Source organism: Canis lupus, chromosome 12 (genome assembly GCF_003254725.2).
Source record: "Canis lupus dingo isolate Sandy chromosome 12, ASM325472v2, whole genome shotgun sequence".
Taxonomy (NCBI): Eukaryota; Metazoa; Chordata; class Mammalia; order Carnivora; family Canidae; genus Canis; species Canis lupus.
This window is the reverse complement of record NC_064254.1, coordinates 22,836,480-22,857,299: the sequence shown is the minus strand read 5'-3', so window position 1 is coordinate 22,857,299 and position 20,820 is coordinate 22,836,480. Positions and strand designations below refer to the sequence as shown.

The following is a 20,820-nucleotide window of genomic DNA, read 5'->3' as shown; positions in this document are numbered from 1 at the left end:
AATTTTCTATCAGTGTCATAAAAGATATCACCATACATTTTTGCTCAAATACTTAAAAATAAATCTAACATCATGCTATTATTACTATTTCTTACATTATTATACTTAATGGTCCAATATCATTAGACCCATCTTCACATTTTCCTTTTTGAAAATTCCACATAGGATATTCTGTTGACTGGCTAAAAAGACTTCCTGTAAAGAAAGTGATTGTTAATGATCCGTGACTCTTTTTTTTAAATATATTTTTAAATATTTATATATATATATATTTATTTATTTATTATTTATTTATTAGAGACACAGAGAAAGAGAGAGAGGCAGAGACACAGGCAGAGGGAGAAGCAGGCTCCCTTCAGGGAGCCTGATGCGGGACTCGATCCCAGGTCTCCAGGATCCCACCCTGGGCTGAAGATGGCACTAAACCTCTGATCCACCTGGGCTGCCCTGATCCGTGATTCTTAATGAATCATGAGTCCTCCAGGTATTTGGATTGGAGAATGATCTCTTGTCTGACTTGATATCCTGGAAGTTCTATATAAAAGTAAAAGCAAAAGTTAACAACATGTCATTTTAATGATTTTACAAATGAGTTTTCTCCCTTTTCCATTTTTCTCCATCTTTTTTTTTCTCCATCTTCCATTTTCTAATGGATTCTATGCCTGGAGAGAAAACTATAGTCAACTTTGTGAATGCAAAGTACCAATAATGGAATATCTTATGGTCTTTCTAAGAAGTATCATGCCTTTAACTGTGATTTCCAAGGAATCATTTTTTTGTTCAAGAATCTTTTAAATTACATTTAAGTTTTAAATTATTTAAGACTTATTTAATGTTTAAGATTTATTATTTATTTATTTACTTATTTATTTTAGAAAGAGTGGGAGGGGAGGGCAGAGGGAGAGGGCTAAGGAGAGAAGCAGTATCCCCACTGAGCACAGAATCCAAGTCAGGCTTGATTTTATGACCCTGAGATTATGACCTAAGCTGAAATCAAGAGTCAGATGCTTAACTGACTGGACTCCCCCAGGTGCCCAGGTGCCTCAATATTTAAGTTTTAAATTATTGGTTTCCCGCAAATTTCTCTGAAGATTTAGGGTTGTTTTAATTTTGCATACCATGAAACAAATGTAAAAATGTTAACTTGTATTACAGAAAGTCATTCTCATGGATTAAGCCTGACCACCAGGCGAGTGAACAATGCCTGAAGTCGCAAGCAGCCTTCTTTCATTGAGGTGCCAGTCATTCCCATATGTAGGGTAACATGGGTTTTGTTGTTACTGATGATTTTGTTTTGTTCTTTCCATGATGGCTTGTGCTTTTGTCATTTACTTAACCATAGATCATTTACTTTCTGGATCTTGCAGATCATGGGTAAGTGTTCATTTTAAATTGTATAGAAAATAATTTGTAACTACATGTGCTACACTTAATGGTATGAATGAATTACCTTAAAATACATGTTAAAGTAAAATCAAGATTTTTGTCTAAAACACCCACATTATTATTCATTAAAGGGATAGGCCTTTCTATGTAGATGAGAAAGGAGATGAACTTACACCAGACACACAGGGAATTTTGAAAGGCAACACCTTAGTTATCTGTAGTACAAAAGTAATCTGTAAAAACCCATTGGCCTATGTGGTAGATATGAACTTTATACAGTATGTGTGCCTAAGAAATAAAGATTCAGAACTATTAAAATAAGATTTTGCTAGACTAGAAAACCATCTGTGCCTGTCTAAAATGATACGTCTATGATGGAATATGTAGGCAGATCCAGTAACTGAACAGTGCTCTCAAATGTTTTAAATCAAAGTCAAGTTTAATAAATTCCAATGCTATTTCTGCCTCAAAAACTGATGCTGATTATTTAGCCTTTAAACTGTATCTTAAAACCCAAGAAACATATTCTCTTACACATTCAGCTTTTAAGGCCTTGGAGAAAAGCAGTTGTTTGGATACTGGTGTTGGTGAGCACCAAATTAAGTGCTCAGTGGGATGGAATCTACCATGTAGAAATGTAGATATTGCATTTAAAAGTAAATACATTTGAATATCTATAGGCAGAATGTGTACTCATCAAGTGCCTGACCTCTTAGTATCGCCATATACTTCCCTACTTAAGTCTTTCATTTTATTTGCTTGGTTGTCAAGGTCTCAAAGTGAGAGATTTCTGGAGGACCAATCAGTGTACATGCATTGGGTAGTATACTGAGTCCTCCTCTGTGAATATCATAAGAGAAATGTTTATTGCCAGTGCTCTACTCTAGTCCTAATCTTACTGATGAATATATTTTATGTGTGTGTACATATATATGTATGTGTGTATGTAAACATAAATATTTCTTCATTGTACAATACTCAAAGTATACATAACTATACACACATGTATGATGAATAAGAAAATGAACATCATTGTTTTATAAAGATGAGGATTTTTTAAATGAAAAGTAAGCAAATGCACATCATTTTATATCTATTTGTCAATGTTAAAGAAGTGGAAAAATTTTAGGCCCTGGATATTTAGAAATCTAGAGATTGATATATCTGTAACATAAGTCTCACATGTCTGCTGGAGCATTACTGCATACCAGGCAATGAGGGCAGCCAAGAAAAAAGATTTGGAAAGAATGAATTAATGTCAGGAAACATTAATAAGTCTTTCTAAGGGTACCCTTTGAGGCCTCATTAAACATCTCTTTTAATAGTTATGTATTAAAACATGAATAAAGTTTATTAGCATATATTAAAGAGGAAATCTTCAGATAAACATAAACTGTATGAAGTCCACAACAGCTCCGTTATGTAAGCTGATCAATCCTGCAAATGATGTGAATAAGGAATGCAGCAGAGTTGAACTTGGATTTTGTAGGAAAACCAGGGGAAAGATTGATAACAGTTTAATTGGGGGGAACAATGCACATGTGCTTGTAAAATGCAACACACACACAAAAAAACCCTCCCTGATCACATTTCTCTTGCATCTGAAGACTCAGAGTAATGTTTCCTTGGACCTATCCCACATTAAAAAATGATTTAGTATGTCTTAACAGAGAAGCTTTCATTCTCAGGTCCTTTGTAAGGTCTGCCATAGTGAAATGTGCTCTAACCAGCTGATTGTGGTCTAGCCCTTCCCTTCTGAGTTGTATCCAGTTACCTCAGCTTGAGCATAACCAGGAGAAGGATTCCACAGGTGACTGTCATGCACATGACAGCATAGATTACTTCTCCTAGAAACAAAAGATTAAAAAACAATTACTAGATTTTTAGAGAAAATAAGTAGTAAAAATAAAAGATAGATTTTTAACTGACCGTTGAAGGGGGAATGAAATCCACTTAGAGTTATCTCCTTTGCATGTTTTCTTTTATGCAATGCCATACCTTTGACATTAGACAGGGTTGGATAATCTGAAAGAAAATAATGAAAATGAGATTACAGTATTTAAAAGCCATGTGTTATTTCTTTCTATGGGTTCTAATTTGTTTTATATTACAAGGCAAAGATTTATTTCTGATATTATCTTAATAAAATCTGATAGATGAGGATGAAAGTGGGAGTACTTTCCTTACATTTTAAGTTTTTTTTCCCCCACCTTTTAATCAGAAAATTTTTTACAGACACTGTTTTGTTTTGTTTGTTTGTTTTTTTCCAAATCATGATTAGGAAAGTAGACTCCACTTTATGACAGCTACTGTACCTTATCAATAGACGAAGGAGAAAAAAAATCAGCAACTTGAAGCTACCCATTGTGATATTGAAAAGATCCTTTTTTTTCCCTTTTTTTTTTTAACAGGAGTAATTGTTTTAATGTGCTTTTAATGATATCTCATTTCTCTAAGGCCCTCTGTATTTATGAATTCTTATGGAGTCCCTAAAGCAATCACTCTGTTCACCCCTCCACTTAGATTTCAACATCTAGCTTCCTTTTTTCCCTATTCTGTCTCTGGTAAATCCCCTCTCTTTCTATTTTCATGTACTAGTTTTGTCACATTTATGGGAAAGCCACTCCGTGGCCCTAGCCTTCGTGGCAACATTTTGCTAAACACAATTTTACCTCATTTCACAACTCATAAGACAAAAAGATGTTTTAAAATTAACAAATCCATTTTAGGTGACTTTCACTGATAATTTTGAAGTGAAATCACCCCTAGTTTTGACTTAGTTCAACACAGATATGAATGTTAAATATACCAATAGCCCAATAAAAAATTTCTTTGATGATGAAGATTCAGGTAGGATTTGAATCTTTAGAAAAGGGCGGGGGAGATGAGATAAACCTTCCCCTTGGGAGATTTGCTGTCCAATCTGATTGTTTCATGTACTTTGAGACCTGGAAGTCTGAGTAGACTGTTGTTTGTAGAAATGAGTGCATCAATAGTGGAATAATACATCCGATGACAATTTGTGACAAGAAGCTCTGAGTAGGAAGGGAGATGGGAAGACATATTACCAATAGTTCCATTCAGTCCTCTCTCCACCAAGAGCTGCTACTGTACAGAAGCCAGCTGCTTGGAAGCCAAGATTTGAGGTCTAAGTTAGGAATAATCAGCAGAAAACACAGGAGACCGACTTCAAATCAGTAACAGAGCTCTCAGTATGGGTCCAAGAGAAGGAGCCCGACATAAGAGGATGGAAAAGTGAGGATTTTGTTATTAGAAAACTCCATTTTTGAGGAGTCTGACCTCTAATACAGTGAAGATGTTTTAGTTCAAGATTTTTTAATCCCCAATTTACATATTGGGTTTTCATATAATTAGTGAAGTCTGGCTTTCTTAGAAACTGAAAAATAAATGTCTTCTAAATGTGAAAGTAATAGAGTGTGTGATTTTTTTTTCAATTTTGTGATTATAAAATATATTTTGTTATTCACCATAGAGGTGGAATGGAAAAATTCAGCTATTTCAAATAATACCATTTTTATACTCTAGTGGTTCCTTCTTTTTGGAAGAATTAATTTTAATCAAATTGAACTTACAGATTTTAGTGAAACAAGTTATATTAAAATTTTATATTCAAATCACTTCAGAATATCAAAGATAGTTTTACTTTTAAAAAATTCTATAGGATTTTAGAATGTTTTAAAAATTCTTTTAAATTTAAAATTCTATGACATTTTGAGGGAGGTTCACGGCTCACATGGAAATGTATGTAATGTGGGTTGGCTAGTTATTTGAATGATGCTATAGTTTTCCTTTATGAAATTCTACCCCTAAGTACATTTGGTCTAGTTAGGTACCATGACTCTTCTTTGCATAAGAAAAAAGGTTACTAATTTGACAAATTAGACTGCCTTTTAAATATATCTGCCTAAAGTAATTGTTAAATGTTCACCTTGAAAGTTTAGAAAGAATCATCTCATTCACTAAATTTCACTCACATGGAACTCATTAACAAAGTTATAATAGATCAATGACAGAAATGTTAGCTAATGATCCCAGTGAAAATTTTAATGTGTCTAGCAATCACTCCACAATCTTAAATATTGCACCCTAGGAGGATACCGAATATCAGTTAGAGAGATTAATGTTTCAGAGGGTTTCTTGGCTACTGAAGCCCATTGGAGATTCTTCCTGCCTTTTATAAACAGTGAGGTTTACAGTGTTTTATAACCATGAAATTAAAGTCGGCAGAGTTAATAACCAACCTCAGTCCCACACCATCTGCTATATTTATAGATAAACACTGTCAGTGACTTGTTTATCTTAACTTGTACCCTAGAGGAGTTAAACACTATTATGAACTATATTGTAAAATCCCTGTACATTTGACAGGAAATCAAGATTAATTTCAGCCCTATGTTAAGAACAAATTTAAATAGTGTTCTCCCCAAATGGCTATAGAGATATGATCTTTTTTTTTCTTCCAAATCCTTGTGTAGCAGTGGCTGAGAGCTGATGGGATCTAAAATTTACTTTCTATAATTTATATGAAATGGTAAATGCCTCATTAAGATATGATAGATCAGACACAAAATAATGATTTTAAAAAATGTCAGAATAGTCAAAATAGAAATTAAATATATTACAAAATGCAAATATGTAAACCTTCAATTAAAATTCTAATTACATATACAAGTCAGCCTAGAAGAAAAATCTTGACAAAGTGAACATTTTCATAGAATACTTAAATATATTTTGTAGCTTTTTAAAAAAATAGTTAAGTGTTATTGGCTTCTTTTATTTTTAAGTAAAAGACCTCCAGTACCATGGCAATATCTTAGTGAGAATGAAAATTTAAGGATGACCTTCTTGCATATCCAAGGTTGGAGCTATTTCTAATTTGGTCAATATTTCAACACGGTCATCTGAAGGTATTTCAATTCCCAAATTGGAAATGAGTTTTGAATTTTTTCACCTAACAATAGTGAGGTAGTGAGATTCCATGTATTATAGACTCTTTCTATGATTGGTGTATAAAACCCTGCTTCCAAAATGAATCTAAAAGGCATTGCAGCTGGGAAGAAAGAAAAATATATAAACACCTGTAAGTTTGAAAAAAAACCCAACACATTAGTAACAAGATACACTAAGGTATTAAACATATACAATGACAGTATAACATCACTGCAGCTAACATCATATGTTGTAAAAAATAAATCAACCAAATAATATACTTGTCCTAAATAATAACATGCACCAACATGGCACATTCATTTATTTAGTTGATAAACTTCAAAAAGATGAAGCAATGTCTTAGATTTATCTTCTTGCACTATGTGTGACTAAACACATGATTGCCAGGAGCTAGGGAGAAAAGGAAACTTAGAGGTATTAGCCTATTGGTTTGCAAACATCAGGAGTTCCCTGAGTGAAATCTGTAACTGGCTCCCCATACACAGAAAAAAAGAAAGCCTGAAGAAAGGCAGGCCACACCAGATTGGTAGATGGCTGTTTTAATAAGCAAGGGAACTTCTATGTGAGGCTTGTCCTGGGCAGTCATGAGATACTAACTTGGCATTCACCCAGCAGAATCTTAAAAGTTTATACAGAGGTCTTAAATAGGGTTCAGTCATATCTACAGTCTATACGGTCTCAACAACACATTGTTCCCTTAAGAGTATTTTTGAAACAGCTTCCATAGCCAGAGCTATAGAGGAATGAGTAAAATGTACATTCCAAGAACAGGGGAGGGGGTAAAGAGCCTCCATTTTCCCTGGTACAGCTCACAGGTCAACCAGCAGTAATATCAACATAATTGAAGGGTACAAAATTTCAGTTGTGGAAAACGAGTAAGTCCTAAAAACCTATCATGTACCATAATGCCTAATGTTTATATTTTACACTTAAACATTTTCTGAGAGGGAAGCTATTAAGTTAAATGTTCTTATCATACATAACAGTAATAAATAGAGGACAGGAAGAAACTTGTAGAGGTGATAGATATGTGTGTGGTATAGACTGTGGTGAAGTGAGTTTCATGATGTATATCTATCTTCAAACTCATCAGGTTGTATCCATTAAATATGTACAGCTTTCAGGACACCTGGCTGGTTCAGTTGGTTGAGCGTATGCCTTCGGCTTGGGTCATGATCTGGGGGTCCTTGGATCGAGCCCCATGTTGGGCTCCCCGCTTGGTTGGGAGTCTGCTTCTTCCTCTGCTTGTTTTCTCTCTCTCTCTCTCTCTCTCTCTCTCTCTCTCGAATGAATAAATAAAATACAAAAAAAATATGTACAGCTTTCAGTATGTCAACAAAAACAAAAACAACAACAACAAAAAAAACACATGCTTAAATAAGTATGCAGTAGAGAACATTTGGTTTGATCTTTTGGCATGAATCAAAGAGCTCAGTGTTAGTAAATGACTGTATTGATAAACCTGGCAACTGCTGTTTGGCCCTTGGTTGAATAACAGTGTTGTTCAAAGATCTAATAGATTTGCTTAGACATTATAATGAGTCTCAACTGTTGTACATTTTCCTTAATAGTTTCTGCAAATAATGAAGTAGCAACCAAGGTAACAATTAGACTGTAAATTATGCATTGCTAACAACCAACACTAGATTAGATGAATATACTATGATTTACATATGATAAATATACATAAATAAGCTATGATTGTTTTAGAAGGCAATAATTTTAAATCTTGGAATTAAAATATCTGTCACCTGCGTGCTCATACAAAACAGATCTAAAGACAGAGATTAGAAACAGGAATCAAATATTCGTGGTTAGAGTGTATACCGATACACAAATATGCATGTATAGTAGAATTACAAAATTGGATGGGATATGTTAGATTATCTAATTCAAACTTTCAGTACAATAATGCATTCTGCCTCATTATTGACAGCAGCAAATACTATTCTATAAATGAGCTACTTAATACCCTTTATCTTTCCACTACTATTGATGGTCAATTCTAGTTAAAATATGAAATACTTTTCTAGACTGCTCTTTTATCAACTTGTGATAAATCTACCTTCTTTGGCCTAGCCCATAGATAGCCTATGGCTGCTACATATATATCTGTATGTTTGTGGAAAGAGAGAGAATGATCAGATGGTAAGTAGATCACATGGTACAATGCTTTTCCAACATTAACATGAATCTCTGTTTACCTTAGAGTGCCAATTCTGATTCATTAAGTCTGGGATGAGGCAGAAATTCTGAATTTCTTACAACTTCCCAGATGATGCTGATGTTGCTGACAGAATATATATACACACATATATAACATATATATATGCATAATGTATAAATACATAAATATGCAGAATATATATACATATATATGCACACACAGAGAAAAAAAGACGTACATATTCATACAATAGACAAAATGCTTTACTTCTATATGTATGGTGCTTAAAACTTTAAAATGCACTTTGACAAATGCTACTAAACTTTATTACACCTAGCCAAATAGAAATTATTAGCTCAATTTGATAAAGAAACTCAGAATAAATGTTTTGTCTAAGACCAGAATTGGTAAATAGTGAAGACACAATCTGTAGCAAAACCTTCTACAACTTATATCTAAAATCTACCTCACGGAGGCCACAAAAATTACATAAAACATTTTCACTCTTTTCCAATGCAACAGCAAGCTGAATTAAGAAATAAATTTGAAAAGTAATAGGGACAAGTTGTATTTGATAGTACTGCACAATAAAAAAACATTTCATAGTAGTATCTGCTTGCAAATGTTTATGATCATATATTCTTCTATTGCCAAAATCTGCAATAGAAGAGGTGACATAAATCCAATAAATAAAGCTTCTGAAACAACTCACATACACCTGTAGGATGTTTCAGCTTGTACACCCTTCTAAAATATGTTCATCATTTTCAGTGTAATCAAATAAATCAACCACTTTAACTTTGACATTTAACAGAAATATAAAAAAATAAATGCTGCAATTTTCAAGGTAGTTATCTTAGACTTTGATATCAGTATGAACATTTTCTGTTTTTACAGATGTAGAGTTAGGGCTCTCCATAAAGCTTTACAGAGTACTTACCAGGCAAAGGACACACAAAGAATAATGCACAAAAGGTTGGTTTAACTGTTTAAAATCAGACTTGGCTATTTCTTTGGTTACTATGATCTATGTCTACATTGATACAACCTGAATCTTAGATAAAAATATAAAATAACCCAACTGTTTAAAAACTACCTCTATCTGGAATGAATTTATTGGGGAAAAAACGTGTTCCCAAAATTGAACAGTAATTTTTACCTTGAATTATATTATACAAGGACTAGAGAGCTTGTAATAAAACAAATGTAAGATAAGAGTGGGAATAATTTACATGATATTTTATCAATTTTATAAGTTTTTGTTTTCCTATATGGAGATTTCTTACAGGATTTTTTTATGAAAAAGTATATGTGACAATATGCTAATTGTCTAGATAGCTTTCTGATGTCTTTACTTGGAACTGAATGATTCCCTAATGTCTGCCCCTTTGAAAATGTGCAAGACTTTACCTGGCTAGCTTACACAATTTTTCATAAGCTGATTGAAAACACCAGAAAAAAGAGAGTTAAAGGAAAAAATGAAGAAAAGGGATATTTGGAAAGTCTTCATAGACATTTGAAATGATGAAATAATTCAAAAGTTTTGTAAATTACTGAGTTTCAAAAAGGAAAAAAGGTATATAACTGTAATGTCCCTGTACATAAATTTACAAATTTCTGGGGGAAAGCTGAATATAAAAGTATGATATAGGTAGTTTTCCTTAAACAGCAAACTTCTTAAAAATAGATACCATATTTATCTAATTTACAATGTAATATGGCTATCATAATGCATGCCTGTGAAATTATCTAATGATTAAAAAGTATACATTAGCAATTTTATATTTGAAATAGCACATCTGTCACTGTATAGTGTATGCTTATATAATATTTAGTTCTTATCTTTGACACTGCCAAAGATCATTAGATAGATCACCTGTTTTTCACATATCAACATCACTTTTAAAAATGAAAATTAAGGAGTGCTTCAGTGGCTCTTAGTCAGTTGAGCACCCAACTCTTGATTTTGACTCAGGTCATGATCTCAGGGTCCTGGAAGAGAGCCCTACATCTGGCTCTGTGCTCAGTGGGGAGTCTGCTTGAGGATTCCCTCTCCATTTCTCCCCTCCCCCTCCCCCTAATAATGTTCTCTCTATCAAAAAAATAAATAAATAATAAATAAAAAGGAAGATTCTCTGTCCCATTTGTAATTCATTTGGTTACCCAATCAATAGTAATGTTAAGAAACTATTTACCTGGCAATGAATTCTAACAATCAGGTTTGTTTACTGATAGGGAAAGAGTAAAGACCTTGGATTTGGAAATATCTAAGAGCAAAGAATTTTGAGAATTTCTCCCAACTTCAGTTCTCTCATTTGTAAAGTAAGACTAGAATACCTAGGCTCATAAGATTCTTTTAAAGATGAAAATATTAAAACTAATATTAGTATAAATAGAGTTTTTCGAGACTTCCATTAGAAAGAATGTGCAATTGTAGGGAAGAAATGAAAGTAAAGCAGGGATAAGAGAAGAGATTCTTTTGGTGGTTCTTTTTCTCTACCTCTTTCCCCTTCCTGTCCTCCTTCTTTTCCTTCCTTTCCTTGGAAAGATCTTCTTGGGTTAATTCACTGAAGTAGAATCCTCTTTCATTTCCTATTTCAGAAATCTGATTTCAGATGGACACAGTAAATTCAATGTGTTAGAAGAAGCAGAGTCGCCTAAATGTTTCCTATGAAATGCTAGTTCTATAGAACTATAGAACTATAGGTTTTTTTGGTTTTGTTTTTGTTTTTTTACTGTAGTAGAAGGGAAATTTTAGCTAAATTTATTTTCTCCATGGAATATATCTAGGAATCCATTTTTTAAAAAGGCTATATGTGGTTGATAGACAAATATTTATATATTTTGGATAGGCACAAAATGTTTATTGAGGATTTCTATTTTTATTTAGTCAGTGGAAATTCAGAGAAATCATACTAACAGCATTTTGTGTTCCTGAATATATGCATTATTTATAACCTCTACTGAGCATACATATGTACAAGCACCTGATACCACAATTTCTCTTGTTCTCTATTCCTGGGAATTAAACAAATTTTTCAGCCTGTGGCTTGGGAGATGCCTGACCCCCAAATGCTGCTCCTATTGCCCCTCAGAGAGTTTGGTGTGATGCAACATTAATTCCACATTTGCTGCCAGTTAACCTGCCATACTTCAATTTCTCAATTTGTCCTCATGGGATATGGAGAATTTAGAATCTGTCCTCTACTTAGGAGACCCATTCCAACAAAACGAGAAGGAGTTCATGGATCATTTATACCTAGTCACCTATGAATGTCCACAGGACCATGTGGCAGAAACCACCACATTTGGACCCAAGTAAAGATTTTTCCAGATAAGTAATTACTTCCTACTTCAGAGCTAGCACCATGGCAGTCAACATGGGGATATATTGGTAGATGATACATGACTCTGCTCTCATGAAGTTCTCAATCTAGTTTCAGGTAAGGGATATGCTTTAAATAAAGAGAGGTGGGAATCGACATGGGACAGCTAAAGGAAAGGTATGCATTTGAGAAATGGTGAGAAGTAAGACTGATTTGCATTCTGGGTGTTCTTGGGAATCAGAGGAAGTTTACATGTGGGAAGGATGAAAACAGGAGCAATGGAGAGCAACAGCTGCTTTTGCAGACAGAAATAGCAAGATCAAGACACAGCTGGAGAATCAGTAGTCATAGTGAATCGGCTGGTTTGTGAGAAGACTAACTAGGAAACAATTCAGATGTGAGAAAATGAAAACTAAAAATAGGTAGTAAAAGCTATTGTAGAGAAGAGGAACAGTGGATGGGTATATTTAAAACAAAGAGATTGTTATTAGAAGGCAGAATGATGCAGAGCATAGCAGCACAAGTGTTATAATCAGGTATGGATCAAAACCAGCTCTGCCTCACCTCAGCTTTGTCATTTTAGACAATTTACTGAAGCTCTGTCCCTTTATCTTTAAAATGGGATCATGCCTACCGCAACATTTATTGTTAAAAATTAAATAAAATATGTGAAAAAATCACAAAGTGCTCAATAAATTGTACCAATATTAAATATTACATAGATTAAAGTTTTATTTGATATTGAAAATGCAGAGGACTAAATGAAAGGTTAGGTTCTTGAGATGACATGATGTTTTAGAATATTTCAGTGCATTGGCCTAAGATCTTTCCAAGGAAAGGAAGGAAGAGAATGAGGACAGAAAGGAGAAAGGGATAGAGAAAAAGAACCAACAAAGGAGTCCCTTCTCTTATCCTTGCATTTCCTTATATTCCTCCCTAATTATACATTCTTTCTAATGGAAGACTCCAAAAACACTATCTATACTAATATTAGTTTTAATATTTTCATCCTCAAAAAATCCTGTGAACCTAGGTATTCCAATTTTATTTTAAAAGTGAGATAACTGAAGCTTAGAGAAATTCTCAAAATCCTTTGGCCTTAGATATCTCCTAATCCAATGATGAAGATAAAATGAACAGTCAGGATGGAGAATCATTGGTAGAGAATTGAAAACACATGATTTTGGAGGTGGACAGGAGGAAAACAAAATTCTAAACCACATTATGATAGGCTAATGGAAACACGTTCTTAATGAGAAAGAAAAGATGTAAGGGATTTAACGTTTAGTTAGGTAACAACCTTCGAAAAACCCAGCAGTTGATAGAGAAGAACAAGACATAGGGATAGTAACTGCTAAGCCAGTTTTATTAACTGAAAAAAATACATATTTGGATCACTAAGAGATGTTACACCTTAAAAGTTCTCTTTCAGCTGCCTATAAGTATTAAAAGAACAAAACAATTAATGTTGAATCACTATGTTGTGCACCTGAAAGCAATATAACACTGTATGTTAACTAACTGGAATTAAAAACTTTAAAAAGAAAGAACAAAACAATTCAAAGCAACAATATTTCCATTGTAGAGGAGGAGGGGCGCTGGAATGGAAGTTTGGGCCAAAGAACAGTGAGAGAAATTGACTGGGTGGAAGCAGCCGTGTAGAAGTGTTGGAAGGAGCTATTAGGGTTGTGGACATATGCTTAGTGTACATTTTCCATGTAATAACTACCATATGTACTTTAAACAAAATACCATTGTAAGTTTCAGGCTGTTACACAAGGAAGAGTACGTGAAGGGAGATGCAGGTACTGAATCCTGTTTTTTCTAAAACCTTAAGACATCAACAGAGGCATCTTCCTACATAGACCCCTGTGACACTCAGCAATGTATCACTAAGATAAGTTGCCCTTTGAAGAAAGCTCTCCAATCTGATTTATATGGTTTCCCTCCTTGCAGATTACCTTGATTCCCAACTAAAGTAAACATACAATCTGGAAATAGTGAGCTCTAGCCTCCCACTTCAGTTCAGTTATTTTGAAAGTCCCTGTCATATGCCTACAGTGAGAGTCTGGCCACCTGACCCAGGTGCTAATGCAAGAGTTAAACACCAGTCCCAGAGTTCTGGCACTCTCAAAGCATATCAGACCTGAGAAAGCCACTCTCCAGCCGTATTGGCAACCAAAGGAAGCCATTCCACCCTAAGCTGGAAGCCAGCAGAAAGGAAAGGGACAATGGGCAACAGTTTCTGGCACAGAGACACACTTTCATAACATCATCAAGCACTCACAAGGGCCGCAAAGCAGCTCTCATTCATTTTGTGCAGTTTTATCTAGTTTGAAACCAATTTGTTTACTGTGATTTGTACCACAAGCCCAAAATAAATGCTTTCCAAAGAGTAATGAGTGAGAAGAAAAATTATGTTGTACCTATTCTTATGGCTTACTAGATTTCTATATGATATTAGAGCATTCTTGCAAATTTGAGACTGAAGAATATTTGCTGATGTTTACAATCTGTAAAAGGTTTTCCTGAACCTATGAAAAAACTCTAGAAAGTGGTTTGAGACAATCTGATATACTAATGGAAGACAAACAATTGTCATTATCAATGAATTCTTAGTAAATCTCTACTCCTTGTTCACCTATCTCATCTACAGGATTTTATTTGTCTAAGTACCAAGTGTTCTTTATTCTAAGGGGTCTCCCTTTAAGATGATATCCCAGTATATAGGTGCCAGGGCAATAACTATTAAGTGCCCACATATGGTGTTTTATGGGAATACATGTGATGCTATTATACTGTTGTCACAAGAATACTTGGCTCTTTAGGCCAGGAATACACATGCTCATAATAAATTATTTTTATGACTTCACATACACAATCATGATGCACAGAAAGTATAAAGGAAAGATTGCTTATTTTATGCAGCCTTGGCACTAACTCCATCCCCAATTATAGGCAACAAGGGGATTGTATGAAGCCAATGAAAGCACAAGAGTGGAAAATGGAAAAGATAACACTATGCTTTCACGTACTGAAGCCTGTTATTGTTCAAATTGTAACAGTATTGTTTTGTTGTTTTATTTCCCTCCATGATCTTACATGCTCCTTCCTTCTCTAGTGATGCCAAAAGTTGAGTTGTCTCACTCATCAATGGCAACTCTTTAATCTTTCCTTTTTGGCTTAGAGCAAACAACAAAGGTAGTCATGGATGATTCATACCATCTTTTATGCTCAGAGGCAGACTTTTTCCCCTCTGTTAAAAACACCCAAGGCTTTAAGAGTAGAGGTGGGAGAAAGTGAAGGTAGGAGACAGCTGTTCTCCTGTTGTTTCTGTTGAGGGTTCATACACTTCAGTATTTCCAGATTACAGCCGTGTGAAACATTTTCTGCAAAATAGGAAGCCAAGCCAAATTTGCTGGGTTTCAGGTCTGCAGACAAAATTTAAACCAGCTGGATTTTATTGGGAACTTTTGCATGCAAGTAAACCTAGCGGTGAAACTAAAGCCAGTGTTTGTCTCCACTGGAGTGGGCTACATCTTTAGGGGCTATCCCCTCCATGTCTCTTCCCTTGAGAGAGTTTTGAATTTTGAAAGGTCCTAAGAGAAACCTTCCAGATTATTCCTTAGAGTACCTGATTGAAATTTTAGCTAAAATTCAATCAGGATGAAGGTGGAAGGTACAACTAGATATGATGACTTTCATTGTCAAATCTTAAGATAAATGAGAGGAAGCTTGGTCTCTTTCTGCAATCTAATTTTAAATTACCTCAATTAAAATAGCAAATGATTCTCTATACACATATACTTACCAAAACCAAAGCCCCCCCCCCCGCCCCACCCACTAGAGTCTAGTAAAAGTGCCAAATAACGGCTGCCTTATTGGATTTGTACACAGCAAAGTCCCAAACCATAATCTGAATGTGCCCAAAGTGAAAATTACCATTTTCCTTGCTAAAATAATGAAATTGTATAGATTTAAACATATAAATAGGAGCAAAGGCACATGTCCTATTATGACTATGGAGAGAGTTTGTAATATGTTATTATGAAGTTATTTAGAACTTGGGCAACAAAACAATAAAAAGTAATCCAACACTAGAGAAAACCATTTTTATTACAAATCTCAATTTAGATCTTGAATAGAAGGAGTATTTTTCAAGGACAAAAAAAAAGGGAAATGATACACACTTTCTTAAAATTTTAGTATAACCATAGGAAGAAAAGGTTCTTGGCAGTCTTTTGGGAATAAGAAACATAAATCACTTCAGATATGTCGTTATACACAGGCAGTATGGAGGTTTGCTTAAAATGTACTGGCCTCAAAATATCTTCAGTCATCTAGTCCAAGAATATTAAGCACATCTAATATCAGATGTAATCTATTTCTGTTAAAATATTACCAAAATTTAATATGCAAGAAATCTGGGAGGTCTAAGGAGAGGATAACTGACTTCCTCAATGTGTAGTGGCTCAAACTTGTTTTCTATTCTTGTTCTTTATTTTACAATATACTGCCTCCCATCAAACACATTTTTTTTTTCTGAAAATCCTCCTGTGTTTTTTTATTTTATTCATTTATTTTTAATTTTATTTATTTATTTATTTTTTAAATCCTTTTGTTATATAGGTATATTCCCTGGGAGATGTAACATCAATTGACAATTCTAAATTTCCCATTATTAGGTGAAAGGAAGATATATTATGGTTTTTAATATCAGTTTCTGGTGCCCAAAATTTCCTTGTTAAATTCTGCATCTATTGCCTTCCATGTGACCTTGGAGAAGTTACTAATTTCTATGTGACCCAGTTTCTTCTAGGGTAAAAGAAAGAGCCTCTACTTCATATATTTCTTGTGAAATTTAATCAAGACATATAAAATGAGTAGAATAGTGTCTCACACTTAGTAAATACTCAGTTTAGGTTGCAGGACCTTGAGTAAGCAAAAGCCAAGTAAGCCAGTGTTCATAGCCAGGGTACAGCTTTAAACTGGGAAACAATATCTTTATTTATTAAACCTCGATTTTAAGGATATTATATCTATTATAGTTTCAGTTTCCTCTGTGTTATCATTTTACAATGTTGAGATGAATTTGCAAGCAGATCCATTAAAATGTTCATTGCAGTTTGTCAAATTGTAGGACTCTTTTCAGGAGTTTGTCCAGATCCTAATATTATGAATATTAACACAATATTTTAAAGATCTGCTCCTAGCCATTAGTTATTCACTCTTTCTGCAGTCTCTTTGAGGCAGGTGATAATTCGCTCTAAGAGCACTAACACCTAATAGTTATTGCTTTCCATTATAAGTGATTTCAACTATGAAGCTAAAGGCATGGGAGAAGCTGATCTCTAGATTCTACCTCTCTATTCCAAAGACTGGAGCCTTCCAGAATAGCTCCAAGTACCATGAAAGAGGTCAGAGCATTCCATGTAGTCTAACCTGATAAGTTAGTAAGTCTAACTTACTCACTGCTGTACTTGAGAGGTTAAGGCAAATCTAGGGTGAACTGATAGATCTTGAGATTATTCCATGTGTGGAGTTCTGATGCGGATTCCAACTATCAAGACAAAGTTTTATTTATTTATTATTCATTCATTCATTCATTCAAAGGTCCTTTAGAATTGTAAGAGTCAATATGGGAATACGACTTACTCCAATATATTAAGGTTTCATATTCAGGGTTCAAACAAGTAACCTTATCTAATGAGTTCCCCTCACCACCACCCTTTGGCTGCTCTTTGCCTCCAAGACTAATTTCACTCAGTGTGAACCCCTATTTTCTAAATATCATGTATTAAATGCTAAAACTCAACTGCTGACACTGTTCTGGTTTTTTTTGACTCATGACTTTTATCCATCAGATCAGTGGTTATCATGTGGACAGTGAAATTTTGGGGCCAATGAACATTCTTCTGGTGATCCATGTTTACTTTTTCATGTTTATAACATGACAGTCTTGGCACTACTTCTGGGATATAGTAATAATTTATTTATGCTTAATAAAAAAAAAACAGACATAATTTCATTATTCTTTAATCAAAACCAGTGCCTCTCTTGCTGTTGACTCTGGGGATGTCTTATTGTGTGGGGATAAATTGAAGGTGATGAGATCTTCTGCTTTACTGACTTGGTAAGCAAATTGAAACATTTAAGAATCATGATTCCAGGGATGGTATCTTTTTTGGTGTTCTTAGAACAAATCTAATGTGGCAGGGGAGAGGTTCCCCACATCAACAATCAATTCTCAAGACATCAGTTGGGTGTCCTTTAGTTCAACTCAATTCTGACACCACTACCCAAGACAGTATCAGATTCTACAAGTTAAGGTGTCAGTCCTATAAGACCCCTCCCTTCTATCACCACTTCAGATGGTAGCTGCAAATCCAGGTCGTTACCTGTACTTTGGTATAACTGACTATATATTAGAGGTTCCTAGGACTTCCTCTTTGGTTCAATACTTGGCTAGAGTGTCTCACAGAACTCAGAGAATTGTTCTGCTTCCTGGATCACTGGTTTATTATAAAAGGATATAACTTAGGAAGAGCCAGATGCAAGAGATGTGTAGAAGAAGGCATGGAGAAAAAATCCAGAGCTTCCATGTTCTCTCTAGGTACACCACTCTTCCAGAATCTCCATGTGTTCACCAACCTGGAAGCTCTCCAAACACTGTCCTTTTGGGTTTTTATGGAGGCTTCATTACATAGATATGACTGATGAATTCATTGGCTATTGTGTCAACCTCCAGCCCCTCCCCCTCTCCAGAAGTTTTAAGTTAAGTGTGGGTACTGAAAGTTCCAACCCTCTACCCATTTACTTGGTTGGTTCCCCTGGCAACGAGCCTTCCATTAGCTTTCCAAGAGTCACCTAATTAACAAAGGACACTTTTATCTTTCTTGTCACAGGAAATTCCAAGGGTTTTAGGAGCAATATGCCAGGAATAAGATAGAAAAGTATATATTTTTTATTATAAATCACAGTATCACAGGACTTCAGAAACCAATGTTCAAATCCTCCTATAGAAACAGAAGTGGTGCTTATAGTGATGATTCAAGTAAGAAAATATTGCTAGACTCTGGCTGATTTCAGGAAAGAGCCAACTAACCTAGTGTTTCTTAAAGTGTGGTACATGGACAAGCAGTATGAAAAACACCTGGGAACTTGTTGGTATGTGGATGCCCAAGTACCATCCCAGGCCTACTGAATCAGAAACTCTAGGGGTGAAGACCCAACCATCAGGTGATTCTCATGGAGCTAAAGTCTGAAAACCATCATTCTAAGCTATCTCAAGAAGAGTCTTCAAGATTATAAGAACATCTACGTAAACTGTCTCCTGACACTAAGACACATAGTGTCCATGAAAAAGAGATTACTACATTGACAAAATGCATCTGGCCAATTAAGGTGGTCTATTTCTCAATAGCACACACATTGTTATATTTGAGATACATAAAGTACTTTACACACACACATACATTCATGTGTGTAAAATACTAGTAAAATCTAATTTTATCTATCTATCTAGAAAAAAAATTTTTTAAAGGTTCTCAAGAGATTTAGGTCATGCTAGTCAAAGTGTGATCCCTAGACCAAACAGCATTAGCATTACCTGGGAGCTTGTGAGAAATGCAAATCTCGGGCCCCATCCCTAACCTATTGAGTCAGAATCTGCATTTTAACTAGAAGCCATGTGATTCTAATACTGAGATCAATTGTCTGAATTTATCATCTGCCCTAAAATTATCTAAAGATATTTATAGGATGTCACTTATCTTGAGAAAAATAATACTTTAGATCATCTAGAAATAATTCTGTCTCCCACACCACCTATGTAACATCATAATCATTTTCTAAATCCCTCAAAATCTGTATGAGTTAATATTTCCTGAATTTCACTATATTCTGGATATTTCATTACACAAATTAATTGATATAATCTCAGCACCAACATTCTAGGTTAGAATTGATTATATTTTCTACCTCACTGACAAGAAATTGAGGCAAAAGGAGAGTAATTTGTTCAGTTACCTATCTTATAAATGGTGGAGAAATTGTCTGAACCCAGATAAGCTGATGCCATATTACCTCTCTATGATTGTGCTCTCTAATAGGGTATACTAACATTTCCAAACATATCATCTGATTATTAGAGGGATTGCCATTGATCATGGTTTTTAACTAAAATTCAAGAGTGAGGCTGAGGAGGAATGAGGTAGAAGAGGCCCTCTTTATGCTTTAGATTTGAAATCTAATAAAGGTTAAATTCAGTGATTTATCCCTGAGGCCCCAAACCCAAAGATATATCCAGAATTCTAAGACTGCAAATTAAATAGCATAAAAGCTAAAAGTTACAGAGCTTATCATGATTCTAAGTTTTTTTATTGGGTGGTAACTAAGTCATTCTAAAGAACTGTGTTTTTTTTTTATTTTTATTATTCTTTTCATTGCTAACTTATAACACACATCCCTGTTCACTAAAGAAATTAAGAGTTTGTAAATAACGAAAAACAAGATCCTAAAGGAATAACCATTGATGTCTAAGAGGAAAAATATACACTTATAAGTGTCTATGAATTTGATGGACTACAAATTCACTATGGAGCCACTTTAATCCAGAAAATACAAAATACTGGACTAGTTAGAGACTGTGCTATAAATATGAATACAGAGAAGAGAAATTCTGTTGAGTGTTCCTTGGAAAACCAAGAGGCTTTTTTAGCACCTGGACTGAATTTGAAGGAAACTGGACTTGAATTAGAGTGTTGTGTAGAAACCAAAAAAAAAAAAAAAAAAAAAAAAGTCAGTGGTTTTGGCTATATGAAGTGATTTATTTAAAGCCAAAACTTAACATAAAGCTCCTGGAATATTAACCTATGCGAATTGGCTATAAGAGAAGATGTTGTGTGTGTGTGTGTGTGTGTGTGTGTCCATATATGAGAAAGACAGAGTGGGAAAGGGTCAGGGATATTT

The 20,820-nt window shown here is 34.5% G+C and overlaps 1 protein-coding gene across 2 annotated transcripts in view; it reads right to left on the bottom strand.

Annotated features, from left to right (window-relative positions):
- Nucleotides 1-236: 236 nt before the first annotated feature.
- GFRAL (GDNF family receptor alpha like) overlaps nt 237-20,820 on the bottom strand; it is a 56,217-nt gene continuing 35,633 nt past the window's right edge. Inside the window, exons 7-9 of one of the 2 annotated variants that reach the window (XM_049092197.1) lie at nt 3,316-3,411; nt 3,161-3,233; nt 237-534 (exon numbers count right to left, since the gene is read on the bottom strand). In XM_049092197.1, coding sequence (XP_048948154.1) covers nt 462-534; nt 3,161-3,233; nt 3,316-3,411 — 242 coding nt within the window. In that variant the 3' untranslated portion in view covers nt 237-461. Of the gene's footprint in view, nt 535-2,829; nt 3,234-3,315; nt 3,412-18,501; nt 18,620-20,820 lie in introns of those variants that run through there. The other variant, XR_007401188.1, reaches the window with a different exon arrangement.